The 15,313-nt window shown below is 41.6% G+C and overlaps 3 protein-coding genes across 4 annotated transcripts in view; 2 read left to right on the top strand and 1 right to left on the bottom strand.

Moving 5' to 3' along the window:
- SEPTIN8 (septin 8) overlaps window positions 1-3,972 on the top strand; it is a 66,486-nt gene extending 62,514 nt beyond the window's left edge. Inside the window, exon 10 of the mRNA XM_067566464.1 lies at window positions 3,847-3,972. Coding sequence (XP_067422565.1) covers window positions 3,847-3,865 — 19 coding nt within the window. The 3' untranslated portion in view covers window positions 3,866-3,972. The remainder of the gene's footprint in view (window positions 1-3,846) is intronic.
- Window positions 1,706-13,955, bottom strand: CCNI2 (cyclin I family member 2). Of its 2 annotated transcripts, XM_067566466.1 has the most exons (7): window positions 13,658-13,955; window positions 9,962-10,118; window positions 8,690-8,824; window positions 7,798-7,872; window positions 6,366-6,506; window positions 5,015-5,245; window positions 1,706-4,128 (listed from the first exon to the last, which is right to left on the bottom strand). In XM_067566466.1, the coding sequence occupies exons 2-7, from the start codon at window positions 10,073-10,075 to the stop codon at window positions 3,724-3,726; spliced, it is 1,101 nt and encodes a 366-aa protein (XP_067422567.1). In that variant the 5' UTR covers window positions 10,076-10,118; window positions 13,658-13,955; the 3' UTR covers window positions 1,706-3,723. The 2 variants fall into 2 exon arrangements, with proteins under 2 accessions (XP_067422567.1, XP_067422568.1); XM_067566467.1 differs by lacking the exon at window positions 7,798-7,872.
- Window positions 12,157-15,313, top strand: part of KIF3A (kinesin family member 3A) — a 35,881-nt gene continuing 32,724 nt past the window's right edge. The window contains exon 1 of the mRNA XM_067566462.1: window positions 12,157-12,167. The gene's annotated coding sequence lies outside the window, so the exon portion shown is untranslated. The remainder of the gene's footprint in view (window positions 12,168-15,313) is intronic.

Raw genomic sequence — 15,313 nt, 5'->3', positions numbered from 1 at the left:
GCATGTTGCAATCATATTCTGCATCCAGCTGTCTCATGGTGTGACACATTGGCACAAAAGAACATTCCACTAAAGAGCAAACCACTCCCTCCACAAATGTCATTAATTATGATTCTCATGGCACTCCCTGAGGTAGAGAAATCAGTATTTTATCTCCATCTCCCATAAGGAAACAGACACAAAAGTTAAGTAACTTTCCCAAGCTCACGTGGTCAATCAGTACAGAGCCAGGATGAGAAATGAGTTCCTGATTCCTTGTCCAATGCTCAGTCTAATAGCACAAGCTGCTTCTCTGCTAGAAACATGTTACTGGCTGGCTTTGATAAGCAGGAGCGCTGAAAGTCTTTGGGTAAGCACCACTGAAAACACATTTTCCCCAGGGGTTATAAGAGACCTATGCCTGGCTTTACAGAGATATGAATGTCGCACTCCAAGCCTCTGGCAAAATAGTGAGCCTGCCAACACCAGCTCTAACCACACCAGACCTCACAGAGCGGGCTGAACCTGTACAATACTGCCCAGGAGCAATGGCAGGTGTAACCTCTATAATGAAGTGGTTATTTAATCTGATAATGCTACACAACAGTTTAGCCACAGCTGCTATTGCTACACTGAACTCTTTCATAGTGTGAAGAGAAACCAGTGCAAATCTTGCTTGGAATAATCTGTGATCAATGTGGACTTGTACCCAAAAAAAAAAAAAAAAAAAAAAAGGGAGGGAAGGGGAGAGGGACAAAGGGAAATACTGATCCCTGAAACTGAACTTGGCAGCGCGTCTAAATTCTGGTATTACTGATCCCTAGCATTTGAGACTAAACAGTCTATACAGCCTTTCCATGCTGATTAGTTGCTCAGTCAATAAGGGAAGAGGTGCTAACAAGCCCAGATTGTATTCTCTTACAGGTGAGGGAATTTAATAAATAATATTGTCTTCCTTATAGTTTGGATCAGGCCACTGCAGCAGCTCTTCCTTAAACAAACAAAGTATGTATGAGTGATAGACCACAACGTTTTGTAAGTTCTGATGAGCTTTCGGTAAATAACATCACCATGCTGATAAGTGACATTTAGTTTGTTTGTTGAGGCTATGCAGAAGTCTAACAAGTGCCTTTATAATACAGCTGTAACATTAGAATAAATGTTTGGGAGGTGATGTGTGCTCTCAAAAGTACAGAGATACTCGAATACCCTTTGTTGCAACGGCACTCTTTGTAGATTTTGCTGTTCGCTTTTAGAGTCAAATTACATTCCTAATTTGGGAAATGGTGAAATCTCTGAATAGGCTTTTCAATGTGAATTCACCTTTTAGAATGAAGAACTCTATACAAAACGGGATCTTGAACACAGCTTAAGTGCCTTGAACTGGAATACAGAGAGATTAACGTTTGGTTTCGTTCAGAAGTGTAGCATGGATTATCCAGCAGAGGGGCAGGAAACTATCCACTAGGTCAAAGCCAGACAGGGAGATGTGCAATGTGTCTGAGTGTTTTGGGCCCAGTTACAGCTGTATCGCTGCTACTGAGGCTGCATAAGAAACAGCATAGAAAATGAAATGGCTCTGGGACCAAATTGTGCCTTGACAAACACACCCTAAAACTCTTGTTGCCTTTAAGGGGATTGCGTGGAGTGGAATCAGGGCAGAATCTGGGCCTATTCCAATTGTATTACATTCTTAACCTTAAGGAACACACGCAGAAAACCAGAATTTAGATTATATTTTATTTAATGAAAACTACAAAAGTTAATATGCCTCTTTAAAAGTCAGGCAGTTGTCACAGTTTGTGATAGAAAAGGAAGGTGCTGCTTTTTTTTTTCTTTTCATCTTTTTTTTTTTTTTGGTCCTACCACGGAATGAAAACCTTCCTTATGCTACTTAGGCAGGATTAATAAATAATGTTCCAAGTCCCTCCATAAACTAGCCAGCGAGATGCATGGAAAGTCTTGTAAACAGTTTTCTAGTCTGGTACAGTGCATCATTTTTAAATTCCAATTTCAAATCTTATTTACTACGTCTTTGCAATCAGACAGACTGGCAAACCACCGTTCACTCTGTAAGGAGAGCTGTGGTTTGCACTCGTATAAAGCGCAGCGTTCACAGTTTGTGATAGCCCTTGCCTTGTCTTACAACTCTTTTATTGTTCCAGCAGTGTCCAAATGTACTCACACTCACGTCTCTCACTTGCATTAAGTCAGCACCTTGCTATTACATTTTTTGGTACATTTTGCACCCTATTTTTGCAGTTTTAAAAAAAACGTGGCTTACACACCTGTGCTTGCACGCACACAAAGCTGACCTTACCACAGTGCTTACGCTGTCAACATTTTAACAGAACATTTCTAAAACCAAATCTCTTAATTCAGCCACTAAGAGCTTTGAGCCTGGACAGCGTAGCTGCAGGAGGTGCTTCACATAAGCACAAGGCAAAAAGAGATCATCAGAACAAAGATTACCAGGAAACCTCATCCTGCATTAATGAGAGTGCTGCTGCATAGGTTGAGTGAGGCTTGGCAAACCCTTTATTAGTATGAGGATGGCACTTGCATCTATATCTCTGCTTAGCGCCATCCCCTTTTTACTCTGGTGCAACTGAGAGTGAATGGGCAGGAGCCATGCCTGATGCTTAGCTTTATGTGCACTCACATGAAGGCATGCAACTACCTTTCCTACTGGATCAGAACTTGCAGGATCAAGGCCTAATCTGTTTTTCCTGCAGTATTGTTCTGATTATACTTTCAAACTAGTATACAAAAAAATGCACTTAAAAATGCTGGCCCCATTTTAAATCAAGTAACAATCCCCCTTTCACGACTCATCCTTCAGAAAATTTGTAAGGCTGCTTTAAAACAATTACAAACTACAGAAGTCAGTTTAACTGCCTCACTGTGGAAATCAGTAATAAAGGCAAATAACCAAATGTTTTTTAAAACATAAGTTGTAAAAGAAAAGTTTTAAAAAAAGAGACAGTTTGCATGCTACAGCATGAACAAAATTAAATTGCACAACAGTATCTGTGAGGGTCTGATGCAAAGCCACTGACTTTCCCTTGGTTGCAGTGGAATCTGGATCAGTGCCTGAAGGTTTGATTCTGAAACATGCCAGGCACTTGGAGCATCTTTTGATTTCAAGATCAGGCCCTAATTAGAACCGCATTTCCTACGCTGAAGCTTTGGCTGTTCTCATGACACATTTTTGTTCACTGTTAAATCAGAAGTTTGGTCCCACCTAGGAATACTTCAATAGAAAGCAATGGTTCATGCAATGGGAATTCCCATCCCCACAAGACAACTCACCCACAGCTATTCATATTATGGAAATAGCTTGTAGAGGAGCGCAATGTTATAATAGTCTGAATGGAAGGGCTGAAATCACATGCTGGGAGAGAGCCTAAACAATAGCTGCTCAAGGAATTTGGTTCCATCTGTTCCTCCAGGTGCAGTATGCAGCCCCATCTGCTGATTTGAGATCCCTGAGTTCTATGACATCAGCCATCCATAGCTGTTGAGGTTTTTACCCAGCTTTATGCTCAGATCATACAAAATATGGGGGGAAAATAGCAAACATTGTTTTTGAACACACTTTAAAAGGCGGCAAGTTAATGTTTTTGGCATTACTCTATCAAAACCGAGGAATGCTTTCATCTGACAGTATCTAGCATTCCATTCATCTGACTTATTGGCAACTGCATTTTCTATTTGCTAGTTCCTACACAATTATGGCTTCCTCTAGTCAATTTCAGGTGGCTGTAATGGAGGACAAGGGGAACTACTTTCTCTTTGCCTCAGATTATTGCTTGAGCCAGCGATGCTGATCCTTCCACTTTCTGAGACGCCATCCTCATTGTATAGGTGCTTGAATCCATCATAGAATTCATCTGTCTCCGTGCTGTCTTCATGAATTTTGATGGAAGTAGGCATGAAAGCTGCTGGAACTGGCTGACTCACAGTGACCCTGGAGCTAATTTGACTTGAATTCTTCAATTCAGAATAACAGTAGGGTAACTTTTCCTCGGGATGGGCTTGGATGGCTGGGTTGGCAGGATTAAAGATATAAACGGCATTGGATGGTTGTAAACGCATTAGCTGCTGATCCACAAGCTCTTTACAGTGGATGAATGTGATGCTACTAACCTGTAATGAAAGATACAGAACTGTTTTTCTCCAATGTGTTAAATGATTCTGTCCTCTGATCAATGCTTTAATTCTAAGTAAGCACAGTGAAAGAAAAAAACCTATATCAAATTTTCCAGTATAGAAGGCTTGTAATAGCTTAGCATTGATAGAGCTTCTCATCAGTTGGTCTCAAAGCACTTTACAAAATATGGGTGACAATTATTATCCCATTGTTACTGATGAAGAAACGAGGGTGTTGGGGGTTAAGTGACTGACTCACCCAAGATCACATAATAAGCAAACAGCAGAGTTAAGAACAGATCCTAGGGTTTTTTTACTTCCAGTCTAGCTCCATATTCACTGCACGTGTTTTTAATGAGCATATACGTGTTCTGTAAATCAAAGGAAATGTCTCCATTTCAAGATGAACAGAGGTGCCCAGGAGATAGGGTGTGGCCTTTATCTACCCATATCTTCAAAAACTGCTTTTAGTTGAAGTAAATGCACTGAAGGATCCTTGCATTCCTAAATCATATAAATGAACAGATTTTCAAGCATGCTTAGCACCCAGCAGCTCCCACTGAGCACAATGGAGAAACTCCTCCTCTTTGAGAGCAAATGGGCACTGAGATGTCTTGAAAACTGGGTCTAATATGACCAACCCACCTTTCACAATAAAAGACCCCCATAACGAATCGCAGTGCACACTCTCCTCCATGAGTACCTAACTCCTATTAACACTAATAGGGTTTGTATCAAAGGGAGAATAGACCTAGACACATATATGCACTCCTGAGAAGTACATTAAAAACGTGCAATGTTGGTTGAAAATATACCGCAAGCTTTATTAATTTATCTGTGCGCTGGCCTCAAATTTGTGGTTTCAGGCCATTTTGACTCCTACCTGTGCTTTTTTTAGCAGATCAGTAATAACAGGAAACCAGTCAGGAGTCAGCCTCTCCAACTCTAAGGTGATGATCACCAAAGCCAATGTGGAGCCCTTAAACTGCAATAGTTGGTGGCATGCCATACAATGCTGTAGCTGTTTGGTCAAGAATGCAACATGGCGGGAAGGATTCATCTGAGGCAGCCCATTTAGTAGATGGGGCCAGTTGGACATCACCATCGCATGGAACTGGAGAGAAGATAAATATATACATACATACATATATAGATATATATAATAAAAAAAAAAAAAAGAGGTCAACAGTGAACTTTGTACGTTTCATATGTTATTGACCAGAAGTGCACACTAATTTCAATCCACATCAGGAAGTGTAGAGATTTTTTCCTTGTTACCATGTGTTACTTGGTTTGTGTTGTACTTGCCAACCATCAAACTGCTTTAAGCTTATAATGAATGTAAAGGTCTGTGTTTTCTAACAAATTCTGAAGTCACTGCATTATCTTGATTGCCAGCAAAGGAGGCTTGGTTCTGATTCATATAGTTAAAAAAAGAAAAGTGGTAGTCAGGCCAGCAGATAGAAGTAAAATCAGTTGTAATGCTTCTATTTCCTCAGTAAATTCATAGTCCAAGCATCTGGCTATGATAGCTGGTTTTCAAACAATCAGTAACCTAATATGGTTTAAATATCCATCCATTATCCATAAAAAAGAAAGAGCCCAAGATATGTTCATATCACATGATTTTTGCCTTATAAGCAGATGATCATTTCTTTAAGAAAAGTGTAATTGTTTCTATAAAGTGTTTAGCAAATAATGTGACTAAGTGCCAGATCAGTATGGTCTAATTGCCCAAAAGAAGGATCAAGTTCAGTGGGGGAAAAGAGATGGTTTGAGAGAACCTGTGTGTGAAATGTAGCAAAAAAAACAAAACAAAACAAAAAAAAACTGACAGCTTTCTATGTACAGTATTAATAGAATGGAAATAGTTAGAAATATTTTTGCAGTGTGTATTTAAAAAAATAAATAAAAATGGAGTATAGTAGTGCAGTACAGGAATCTTTTTAAAGTCCATTTTAGTTGTCCTTTAAAAATGGGGGGTTTGGTTGAATAATTTTTAAACAAAAATTAAATGTTTTGAATAGCGGTATGTTTAAAAGAAATCAACATTTTCACTGTAACATTCTTCAGAAGACTTGCAGATAGCTAAGAATATGTGACTTAAAAGTCACTGTGGAGGGGTGTGCGCGCGCACGTATATCTGTGTTTTCTAGTCTTATTTGGTAAAAGAGCTGTTTCCCTAAAAGAGAAACAAAACTAGTTTAGACTTTTGCCAAATTCGTAGTGCTTACAATGTTTAAGAAATCCATAGATGTCGCTGTGTAAAGATCCCAGTGAAGCTTATCTAGTATAATTCTTTCCATTCTCAAAATCTCAGCCGGAGAGCATTTACAACCACTCTGCACTGCAAGCTTCTTCACTGATGGTATTACCTGTGAAAATTGAAAATAATAATAATTATAATAAAGAAGCCAACTTCCTACACAATGTTGTGTGAGACTTATTTTTGTCTGTGCGTGCAAAGGAATCTGATTAACACACAGTTGCCATGGGGTGCCAAGAATGGTTTAAATTTAGGTTACCTGATTTCCAAATATCTCCCACCTGAAATAAAAACCTGTGCCTGGCATATCCAGGTGTAAATGGATGCAACCTTACTGAAGACAATGGAGAGTGCTATGCCCAACAACACCAAGAGGGAAAGTGACCCTGTTTAATAAGAAATCAGAGAGACAAGAGCACTGCTTCCTCAGCCTTACTATTTTGCTCTTGTGACAATCTCTCTGAAGCCTCCTGCTAGGCTGTTTCTCAGTGCTTTTTCTTTTTGTGGTTATCTTCTTTCCTGTGCCAGTGACTCAACTTCTCCTGTATTCTGGGAAAATATTGCACATGCATTACGTGAAGGCTTATGTGCATCTCTGCAGAGCATTTCAAGGATGTTGACATTTTCAAGAAGAAACGCACTTCTGACTCCAGCATTTACTATGCCGAGTTCTTCTATTTCATGACCTTTAGAAAGGCCTTGAGCACGGAGCTCTTCTCCTTTCATTACAGTTTGACAAGTGAACTTTGGCCACGTTTAGATAATGAAGAGGAGAGAATGCATACAGTCTTATGCTCTTCCAGGGCAATTTTGAGCTATCATTATAAAAGGCCTTCAATTTTTTTTTTAAATCAATCTAAATTTGAAATGCAACTAGTCCAAAATGGCTTAAATGATTTTTCAGGTATGCTTTCAAAATGCTGCAAGAGGTTTTAGCCACATGATTATAACTGGATAATTATCTCTCAGAGATTATCTCATATCCACATAAGCAGTTGCTGATTTAAGTGTTTACCAAACGGACTGGGAACTAACTCACGTTTGAGTTATCTGCTGCAAACCACAGTGACTTAAGTGGATAGAAGTTGAGCCACATCTTCTGCCCCCAGGAAAATGCATGCCTTCTAACCTTCCTTTGAAGACCTGTTACCCTGTTTTGGCTTCCTTACTATCCAATTTCCCATCACAGCAGCACAAGTGAAGGACAGAGCTTTAATAATATACATCTTTCATTCAAGAGACTCATGACACTTTCCAAACATTGGTTAAGCTGTATCAAGACAAGGCAAGTGTTATTGTTCCCACTTTTTAGCTAACCAAAGCACAGAGAAGATAAACTGGCAAAAGCCCAGAAACATGAATGACCAGAAGTTGATTTACTTTAAATGAAACATACAGACCTCATCTTCTTCATTGGTTTTTGCTGCAAGGACGAGGCAGGTAATAGCTATGCACCGAAGGTATTTTAATTGTGCCTGAGGGGGAAAGAGCAAAACACCAAGCATAGAAGACAACCTTCTAGATGAAAATAATCTATGGTCACTCAGGTAGACATGCCCAAATCTTTGTCTTTAGTTTGCATTAAACCCACTTTGACCTCAGTTGTAGATTCTATTAGTCAAGGATAATTTGATGCTTAAACTAAGCAAAGAAATTAAAAATTAAAATGGAATGAATCCTCTCTTTAGCGCAGATTTTTTTTCACCAAGGTGTCACAGCGTTCCTAACTTAGATCATGCAATTCGGCAAGCTCTAAACTGCAGTGTTACCAGTCAGAATGTGATGATTTTATTAATATATTTATTGTAATTTGGTGGGCATTGAATACTAGGCTTGAACTTTTGCCTGATGCCGATTATGAATCTGAGTAATAATACATAAGATAAGGGTCCAGTGCTGCTCACACCAAAGCCAATGGAAAATTTTGCCATTGATTTCAAGAGGAGAGGGATCAGGCCTGTAATTTGCGTAAGATATTGGTAAAAAAGTGGTTGCATGAACACAAATGCTTCATGTTTATAACTGCATTTGGATGATAATTCAGGGAAAATCCCTTTTTAGGACAGCACTCAAATATGTGCTTAAATTTAATATAAGGGATTAAATTTATATAAATTTAGCACATGCCAGGGCCTTGATTGCTACCTGAGATCTGTATTTTCTATATCTGAGTGATTCCAAATACTAGCAGTCCAGCTAGATTTGTATACAAACTGAATCCAAATTAGATATCCACAGCAGCCCTAATTAATAATAAAATTGTAAAAGAAAGCTTCCAAAGAGACTCTCTACCTTTACTGATGCCAATAACCGGTTAAGAATGTTGATAGCCACGGCAAATGTTTCAGAGCAAAACTGGAACTGGGAGCTTAATTCTGCAATCCAGAGAACTGCTTTCTCATAATTCGATGGAGAGATATCTGTACCCTGAGATGGAGGAATAAAGTTAAAACACAACTGGTGGTTTGTTAAGCAACATACTTACTTTGGAGGAATAGGATTTAAAAATCCATCTGTTTAAATGCTCTAATCAACAGCTCTGTTATACTCTTAGTCCAACAGTAGAGATTATCTTGAGGGCTGGGTTCTTTGTGCAGCCCCTTCTCTCTCAAATTCGCTCCACCCCTGGAGTGAAGCCAAGTTTGCTACCATATAGGACATGCTGCAAAGCCTATCTACCTACACAGGCTTTTCTTGCGAGGACGTGTTCAGAGGGGAGGGCAGACTTATTTTAGTCTTGTTGATGTATTGTTGCAGGTGATTTATGGCATGCATTTAAATGTTAATGTAAAAGCAGCTAGAACTGTGCGAAGGCTCACAGCATAAATTAGAGGATGATTCAGATAATAACGTTCACCATTAACTTGTATTATATTGATCTCATTATCCATTCAGATGATAGGGCCAGGTTCATTAATAAAACAAATAATAATAATAATGAATAATACCTCACACTGATATAGCACTTCCATTAAATTGTGAAGAGAAGGGACATAGCCTGAAATGCTTTTCAAGGACAATTTTGCACTCTGATCTCAAAGCACTTTACAAATGCAGGTAAGCATTGTTATCCCCGTATGAATGACGGGGAAACTGAGCAAGGTTAAGTGGCATCCCAAGGTAACAGACTGAGCCAATGACAGAGCCAGGAACAGAATTTAGTTTCCTGACTCCTATCCATTAGATCCACTTACTTTCATCTGAGTGAGTGAAAGTGAGAGGGTGAGGAATAAAAAGTGACCAAGCACTGATTTTAGATTTTAGGATTACTTATGTATAGAACCATTGATTTAAACACCTGCTCCTCTGTCATCTGATTGCTATTCCTGGGTTCTAATTTATGTAAGGATACTCTGCATTTTATTTTGGACCAGCTTTTAGACATTTTGCATCTTGTTATACTAAATTCAGACCTGGACAGACACAGATCCCAGTCCTGATAGCTAATCCATATGGGATGGATTCTACCATACATGTGGATCAGACGGCAGGACTGGGGCTGTACTTTGCAGAAACCCTTCCGGATTCCCAATGCATTTCCAAAGAAAAAAGAGGAAAAAATACCTTCAGTGTGAAATTCTGAAAAACTGGCACCTTCCAAATGCTGGCCTCTCTCATTAGGGCATTCTCTAGTAGGAAGGAAAGTCTCTGACTCTCGGAAGGTCCGGTATACTTCATAGCAATGACTGGATAGGCCAGTTTTCCAGACAGATACAGCTATCTAAACCAAGAAAAACAGAAGCATTATAAAACATTATCACAGTTCCTTAAAACTATATGTGGATTTTTTTCATAGTGGCTTCTACAACTTTAAAATGTTGAGAACAAACTAAAGAATGTCTCGGTTACTGGTCTGTTGGCAGAAGATGTTAAGAGGTAAGGACCCAGTCTTGCTTTCATGCTAGTTCATGACAATTTTGCCATTAACTTCCATTGGAGCAGAAGCAGACCCATGATGAGTGAAAGAACCTCAGACAACTGAACAAGTATGCAGCCAAGAGCTTTTCTTTCCAGCTTATATAAATGCTTGCAGTAGGCTTCTAATGGAGGAGTATCTATTACTGGCTTGCTTAGTTTCCTACACTCAGCACTCTGTTTAAAAAAAAAACCAAAAAAACCCAAAAAACTAGGTTCCTAACTAGCTTTAAAAAATAATAATCTATTAGCTGCTCCATTAAAGATTTTGGAATACAGAGGCCTAGAGTTTTAGTTTACGGTAAATAGTTCAACATTCTTTTTGTTTTGTTTTCACACAAAACCTAAGATGAACAAAATAGTTTTCAATGGGGTTTTATCATTCCAGGGGAAAGAGTTTTGCTTAAAAAATCCTAAAATGTCTATTGCAGTGTTTGGAATCTAAACTTTAGTCTAGTGCTAGTGACTGAGAACCTGAAATGAAACTAGTGAGTCTGTTTCCATTAGTCAAGCAGAAAGCAATGCAAAATGCAAACTAACAGCCAAGCTAATGAAAAATAAACTAGATTTTAAAAATTGTTTGTTGTTTTGTTATTGGTAACACAGGTAAAGAAATTTTATTTTTTTTAAATAAAATGTTAAGCTGGTAACAGCATTGCTTTAGAAGAATCACCACCTCTAACCAAGTATCACAGTTTACATATACATTATACAGAATGATAAACATGGGTCAAAACAGTTACAACCCTTGAGAATCAAGAAACGTGAACATCATCAAGCTGAAATTAAAGATTTCAATGCTTACATTGCCACTTGCATAGCTGACAGAAAAGAGTGTGAGCGCTGGGCATAGTGTTTCTCCTGTGAAATAGTCACCCAGAGCTGATTTTTACTCATTTTAAATTCTCTACTTCTTTTCTTTATAAAGACCTGTGGACCCTAGCTTCCCAGAAGCTCCTATTACTATTTTCAGCAGCTCAGTTAAGTATCCGAAGCCTCCATGAATCTTCTGGAAACTGCTCTACATTTCCAAAGGTGAAACTCCATGAAATGTTTTTCCCTTCCCCCGCTAAAGGCAAAAATACTGCACATTACTTTGGCTTTAATTGGCACTGGGTGTAAAAGAGCATTAGAAGCGGAGAGCCCTGACATTTAACAAAAGGAAGCGTTTGAAACAAGAATTGTCAGGCCATTTTTTGATACACGGTGACATATTCCTATTCCTGGTTTAAAAATAAAACTTAAAAATAACGACAAACTAGTGTTAATAATTGTATTGTATGTATTGTGACAATCCATGGGAAGCAATTCTTAGTACAGAAAATGAATATGGGCAATATAGGTAATTATACTTCCCAAAATACTGTACATGCAAACTTGGCACTTGAGGTGATGAACAGAGAGGATCTCTCACGTATTATATTTATAAATGATTCTTATTGAAATCCATTTGCAATCTTCTGTCTTTCTTGAAGCACAACATTCTTTAAAATTACATGTTACAGAGTAATCCTGCCACGGCAGGGGCAATGGACCAAATGACTCAACAATTAATTTCCTTCTCTCCTCATCTGGCTCCTTTGTTCCCATGAAGAGGTGCAGCTGGCAACATTTACCCAAATGGTGCATGACACTAGGGGAGCTACAGTTCAGACACACCATACTCTGCACTGGGCTAACAGCAGTATGATGGGGATGGGCCAGGCTAGACCATATAGGTCAGAAATTCCTGGCTACAACTGTGGATCCCCAGTCACGCTGATGAAGCAGAGCCAACCAGTGGGCCATGCTGTCTCACATGGTGCCCCATTCCCTAAGTGGGCTAAATCCTGGTTCTGGAAGCAGCAGCAATAAGGTAAGTTTTACTTTAAAAAAAAAAACAAAAAAAACAGAAAGAAGATGGAAGGAACGGAAGCAGTGGCAGCTTGACAAGGTAGGGGGAAGCTTTCTGCGGACGGGGGTGAGGATGGAAGAAATCAGCACCCCTGGAAACTTCTCATCTCTCGGAACATTTGTGAGCCTAGCAGTGTATGGAATGGCCATGGGCCTGTTGTGTTGCCATGATTTCTGAATGTTGTTGGAGGGGGTTGCCTCTATTGTGCAACTCCCTCTGAAAACCCTCAGAGCAGGGGCCGCTTTAGATCAGCATTAGCAAATCCCTGATTTTAATTTGGACATCAGTTCGTGGGAAGGGTGGGGTGTAAATAGCATAAAGCGCAGCTGTTCGCTCACCCTGGCCCATTTCCCCCCTTCAACACATTGGACTGAAGCCCCATTTATACGACAACCCACCCAGGAGGGTTGTTCAGAGAGAGTGGATGGGGCCTCTCTGTAACTGAGACACCCTTAGGTCCCTTCTACACTTGACCTTTCATTGTGCTTTAACCTGCACTTGGTTGTAGAGTTGATGGGGGCAAAAAACCTGGCTCCCTGGAGTTCTCTCTCTTTTTTAGTACTGTAAAGGCACCAGAGGAAGGGGAGTGAAGTTTGTGTTGGGATCCCAATCTGCACACAGCTGAGCCAAGATCCCTCTCCTCCCCTGCCGCAACCCCAACTCCTTTCCCAGGCCCTTATGTTGGGAGAAGAATCTGAGCCCCTCCTGGGTTGTAAATTCTGTCTTGATGCTGGATCCAGCAATTACAAAACAGCCAGGCTGAGGGGCAGACGACAGGATATGATATTTTTTTGGCCTGAATGTGAGACAATTCTTCATATTATATGAAAAGGCAGCTTCAGGCAATGAAATAAGTCAACAGTAAAATAAGAATGCTCTCAACTTTGCAAAAAAACCCAAAAAACTGAAATGTGGACCCACAATCCCTACTACTCAATAGAAATGGTCGGTAGCTTGAGTAAGATTTTTTTTTAATGTGAAATTTGCATAATGCTCAGCTCAGCTTCAATCTTTTAAATAGATTACTCAACTTGCTTTTACAAAAACTTTACAAAAAGATGCTTTTAAATGCTTGTAAAAAGTCAGCGTTTATTCGGGGATAAAATTCGAGCCATGGATAAAGTTATCTGAATACACAGCTACCATCTCCTATCTTATTTCACAGGTACAATGATTCTGAGGGTATTGTCTAGATAAAGTACTCTCCCTCTTTCGTTTTCATTTCGAAAACAAAAGGGAGGGCGATCATGTGATGGGGTTGGCAACTAACTACATAAGTCACCAAATCACCCGCTCTGGGAGCCGGGGAGCGGCTGCCCCCAAGTCAGTCGAGAGCCAGAAATCGAGGGGAAATTGATGGGGCTTGGGATCAGAGTAAGGGGCTTTGCACCGGGGGGGACAGTCCCGTCGAAAAGTTACACCGCTGCTGCCCGTCCCTTCCCGGCTCTTACCTCCCTGGATCGGCCGCTCTGGGTCTTCTGGGTCGGGCTGGCAGGGCATGGGGGGACCCGCCTGCAGAGTGGGGGTTCAGCCCTTCACTCCGTCGCTTCCCCTCCCATCGCGTCCAATCCCCGCTCCGGCTGCTGCAGCAGCCTCGGCTCCGGGAAACGGCTCAGGCTGCGGAGGCAGAGGGGGGTTCCCCGGAGCATGCTAGTGGGGGCGCCGCTCACCCCGGCAGAGCCAGCGGGGAACACAGCCCTGCCCCGGCGGACCTGCAGGGGAGGAATAGGACAGCTCGCTCTGTTGACAGGCTCCGGAGCCTGCGCAGCGCCTGGGACGGTCCTTTGGGGGCTGGTTCTAACCGCGCCAGGCTCCGCCTCTCCCCTGGAGGGAGCTGGGGGGGCACGGCTCGCCGCTTTCCCTCCCCTGTCGGGTCCCGGCTGCGCCTCCCGGACTAGCCCAGCTGCGGGCGGACGGTCAGCTGCTCCCCCCGCCCGGGGACTACGTGAGCATCGGCATGGAGCCTCGCAGGCGGGTCTCGGCGCCGCGGCCGGGCTGATGTTCCCCAGGCCGCCCGCACACGCCCGCATGCACTCTGCGCCCCCGGCCTGCCCTGCTGCAGCCTTGAGAACCAGCCCGCCCGGCTGGAGGCGAGAGCCGGGCTCAGCGGTGCAGCAGGCCCCGCGCTGGATAGGCGATCTTCCGCCCCCGCTGCATCCAGACCTTCGGGCAGCGCCCGCGCGTCCCTCCCACCGTCGCTCCCAACAGCGCAGCCTTTGTCTGGGCTCTCGGGAGTTGCAGTGTCAAGGATTCCGCTGCTGAAACCCGAATACACGTTTCAGGGGGAAAAATAACTGGCCAGAGCGTGAGCTAAACGCGTTTCCAGGACCAAATGTGCAGTCTGGAGAGTCACTTTGGGAGGACTGGGTTTGAGGAGAAGTCCCAGCATTGAAGACAAGGGTCTGCTTGGGTTACAGTGAAGTGTGTTGTTATTTGTATTGTGGTGGGAGTGTCTAGAAACCCCAGTCCTGGCCCTGGGGCCCATTGTGTGAAGTGCTGTAGAAACAGAACCAAAAGTCCCTGCCCCAAGGAGTTTACAGCCTTAGGCCCTGATCCTACAAACACTTTTTCATGTGCTTAACTTGACTGCCCTGATAGTGCCACTGATCAGGGTAATAAAATCAAGCACCTGGAAGTATTTGCAGGATTGGGGACCCAAATGAGTGTATATACTTAATGTTATGTGTTATATACTTAATAACTAAGTGTTATTCTGTTACTGACCACACCTTTTATATTAAACTGTTAACACATTTTAAAAATTGCATTTTATTCTCACTATTTTATGGTCTTTGTTTTTTGTGTTTTACTCAGGATGGAAAATAAAAACAGACTCCTCAATTCCACTTTTTGTTGCTAAAAATAGCAGTGCAGATGTGGGAAGCAATGGCTGGGCATGTAAAGAGCGGTGTAGGGTGGGCTCTGCCATGTCTCTATTTACCTGAGGACTGCCTCACTGTCTACACTGCTATTTATACCCATGCTAGCTGGGTGTGCAATGTCCATACTCTACAACCGCCACAAGGGAAGACCTATTGTTTTGGGGTTGTTTTTGTTAGATTGGTTGTTATTCTCAATGTACATGCAGCCCAGGCCCTGGATGGTTG

The sequence above is a fragment of the Emydura macquarii genome, unplaced genomic scaffold, assembly GCF_026122565.2.
Source record: "Emydura macquarii macquarii isolate MOO-44397 ecotype Brisbane River unplaced genomic scaffold, CSIRO-AGI_Emac_v2 contig_2768, whole genome shotgun sequence".
In the NCBI taxonomy this organism is placed as follows: Eukaryota; Metazoa; Chordata; order Testudines; family Chelidae; genus Emydura; species Emydura macquarii.
The sequence above is the reverse complement of the archived record's forward strand: the minus strand, read 5'-3'. Positions and strand labels throughout refer to the sequence as shown.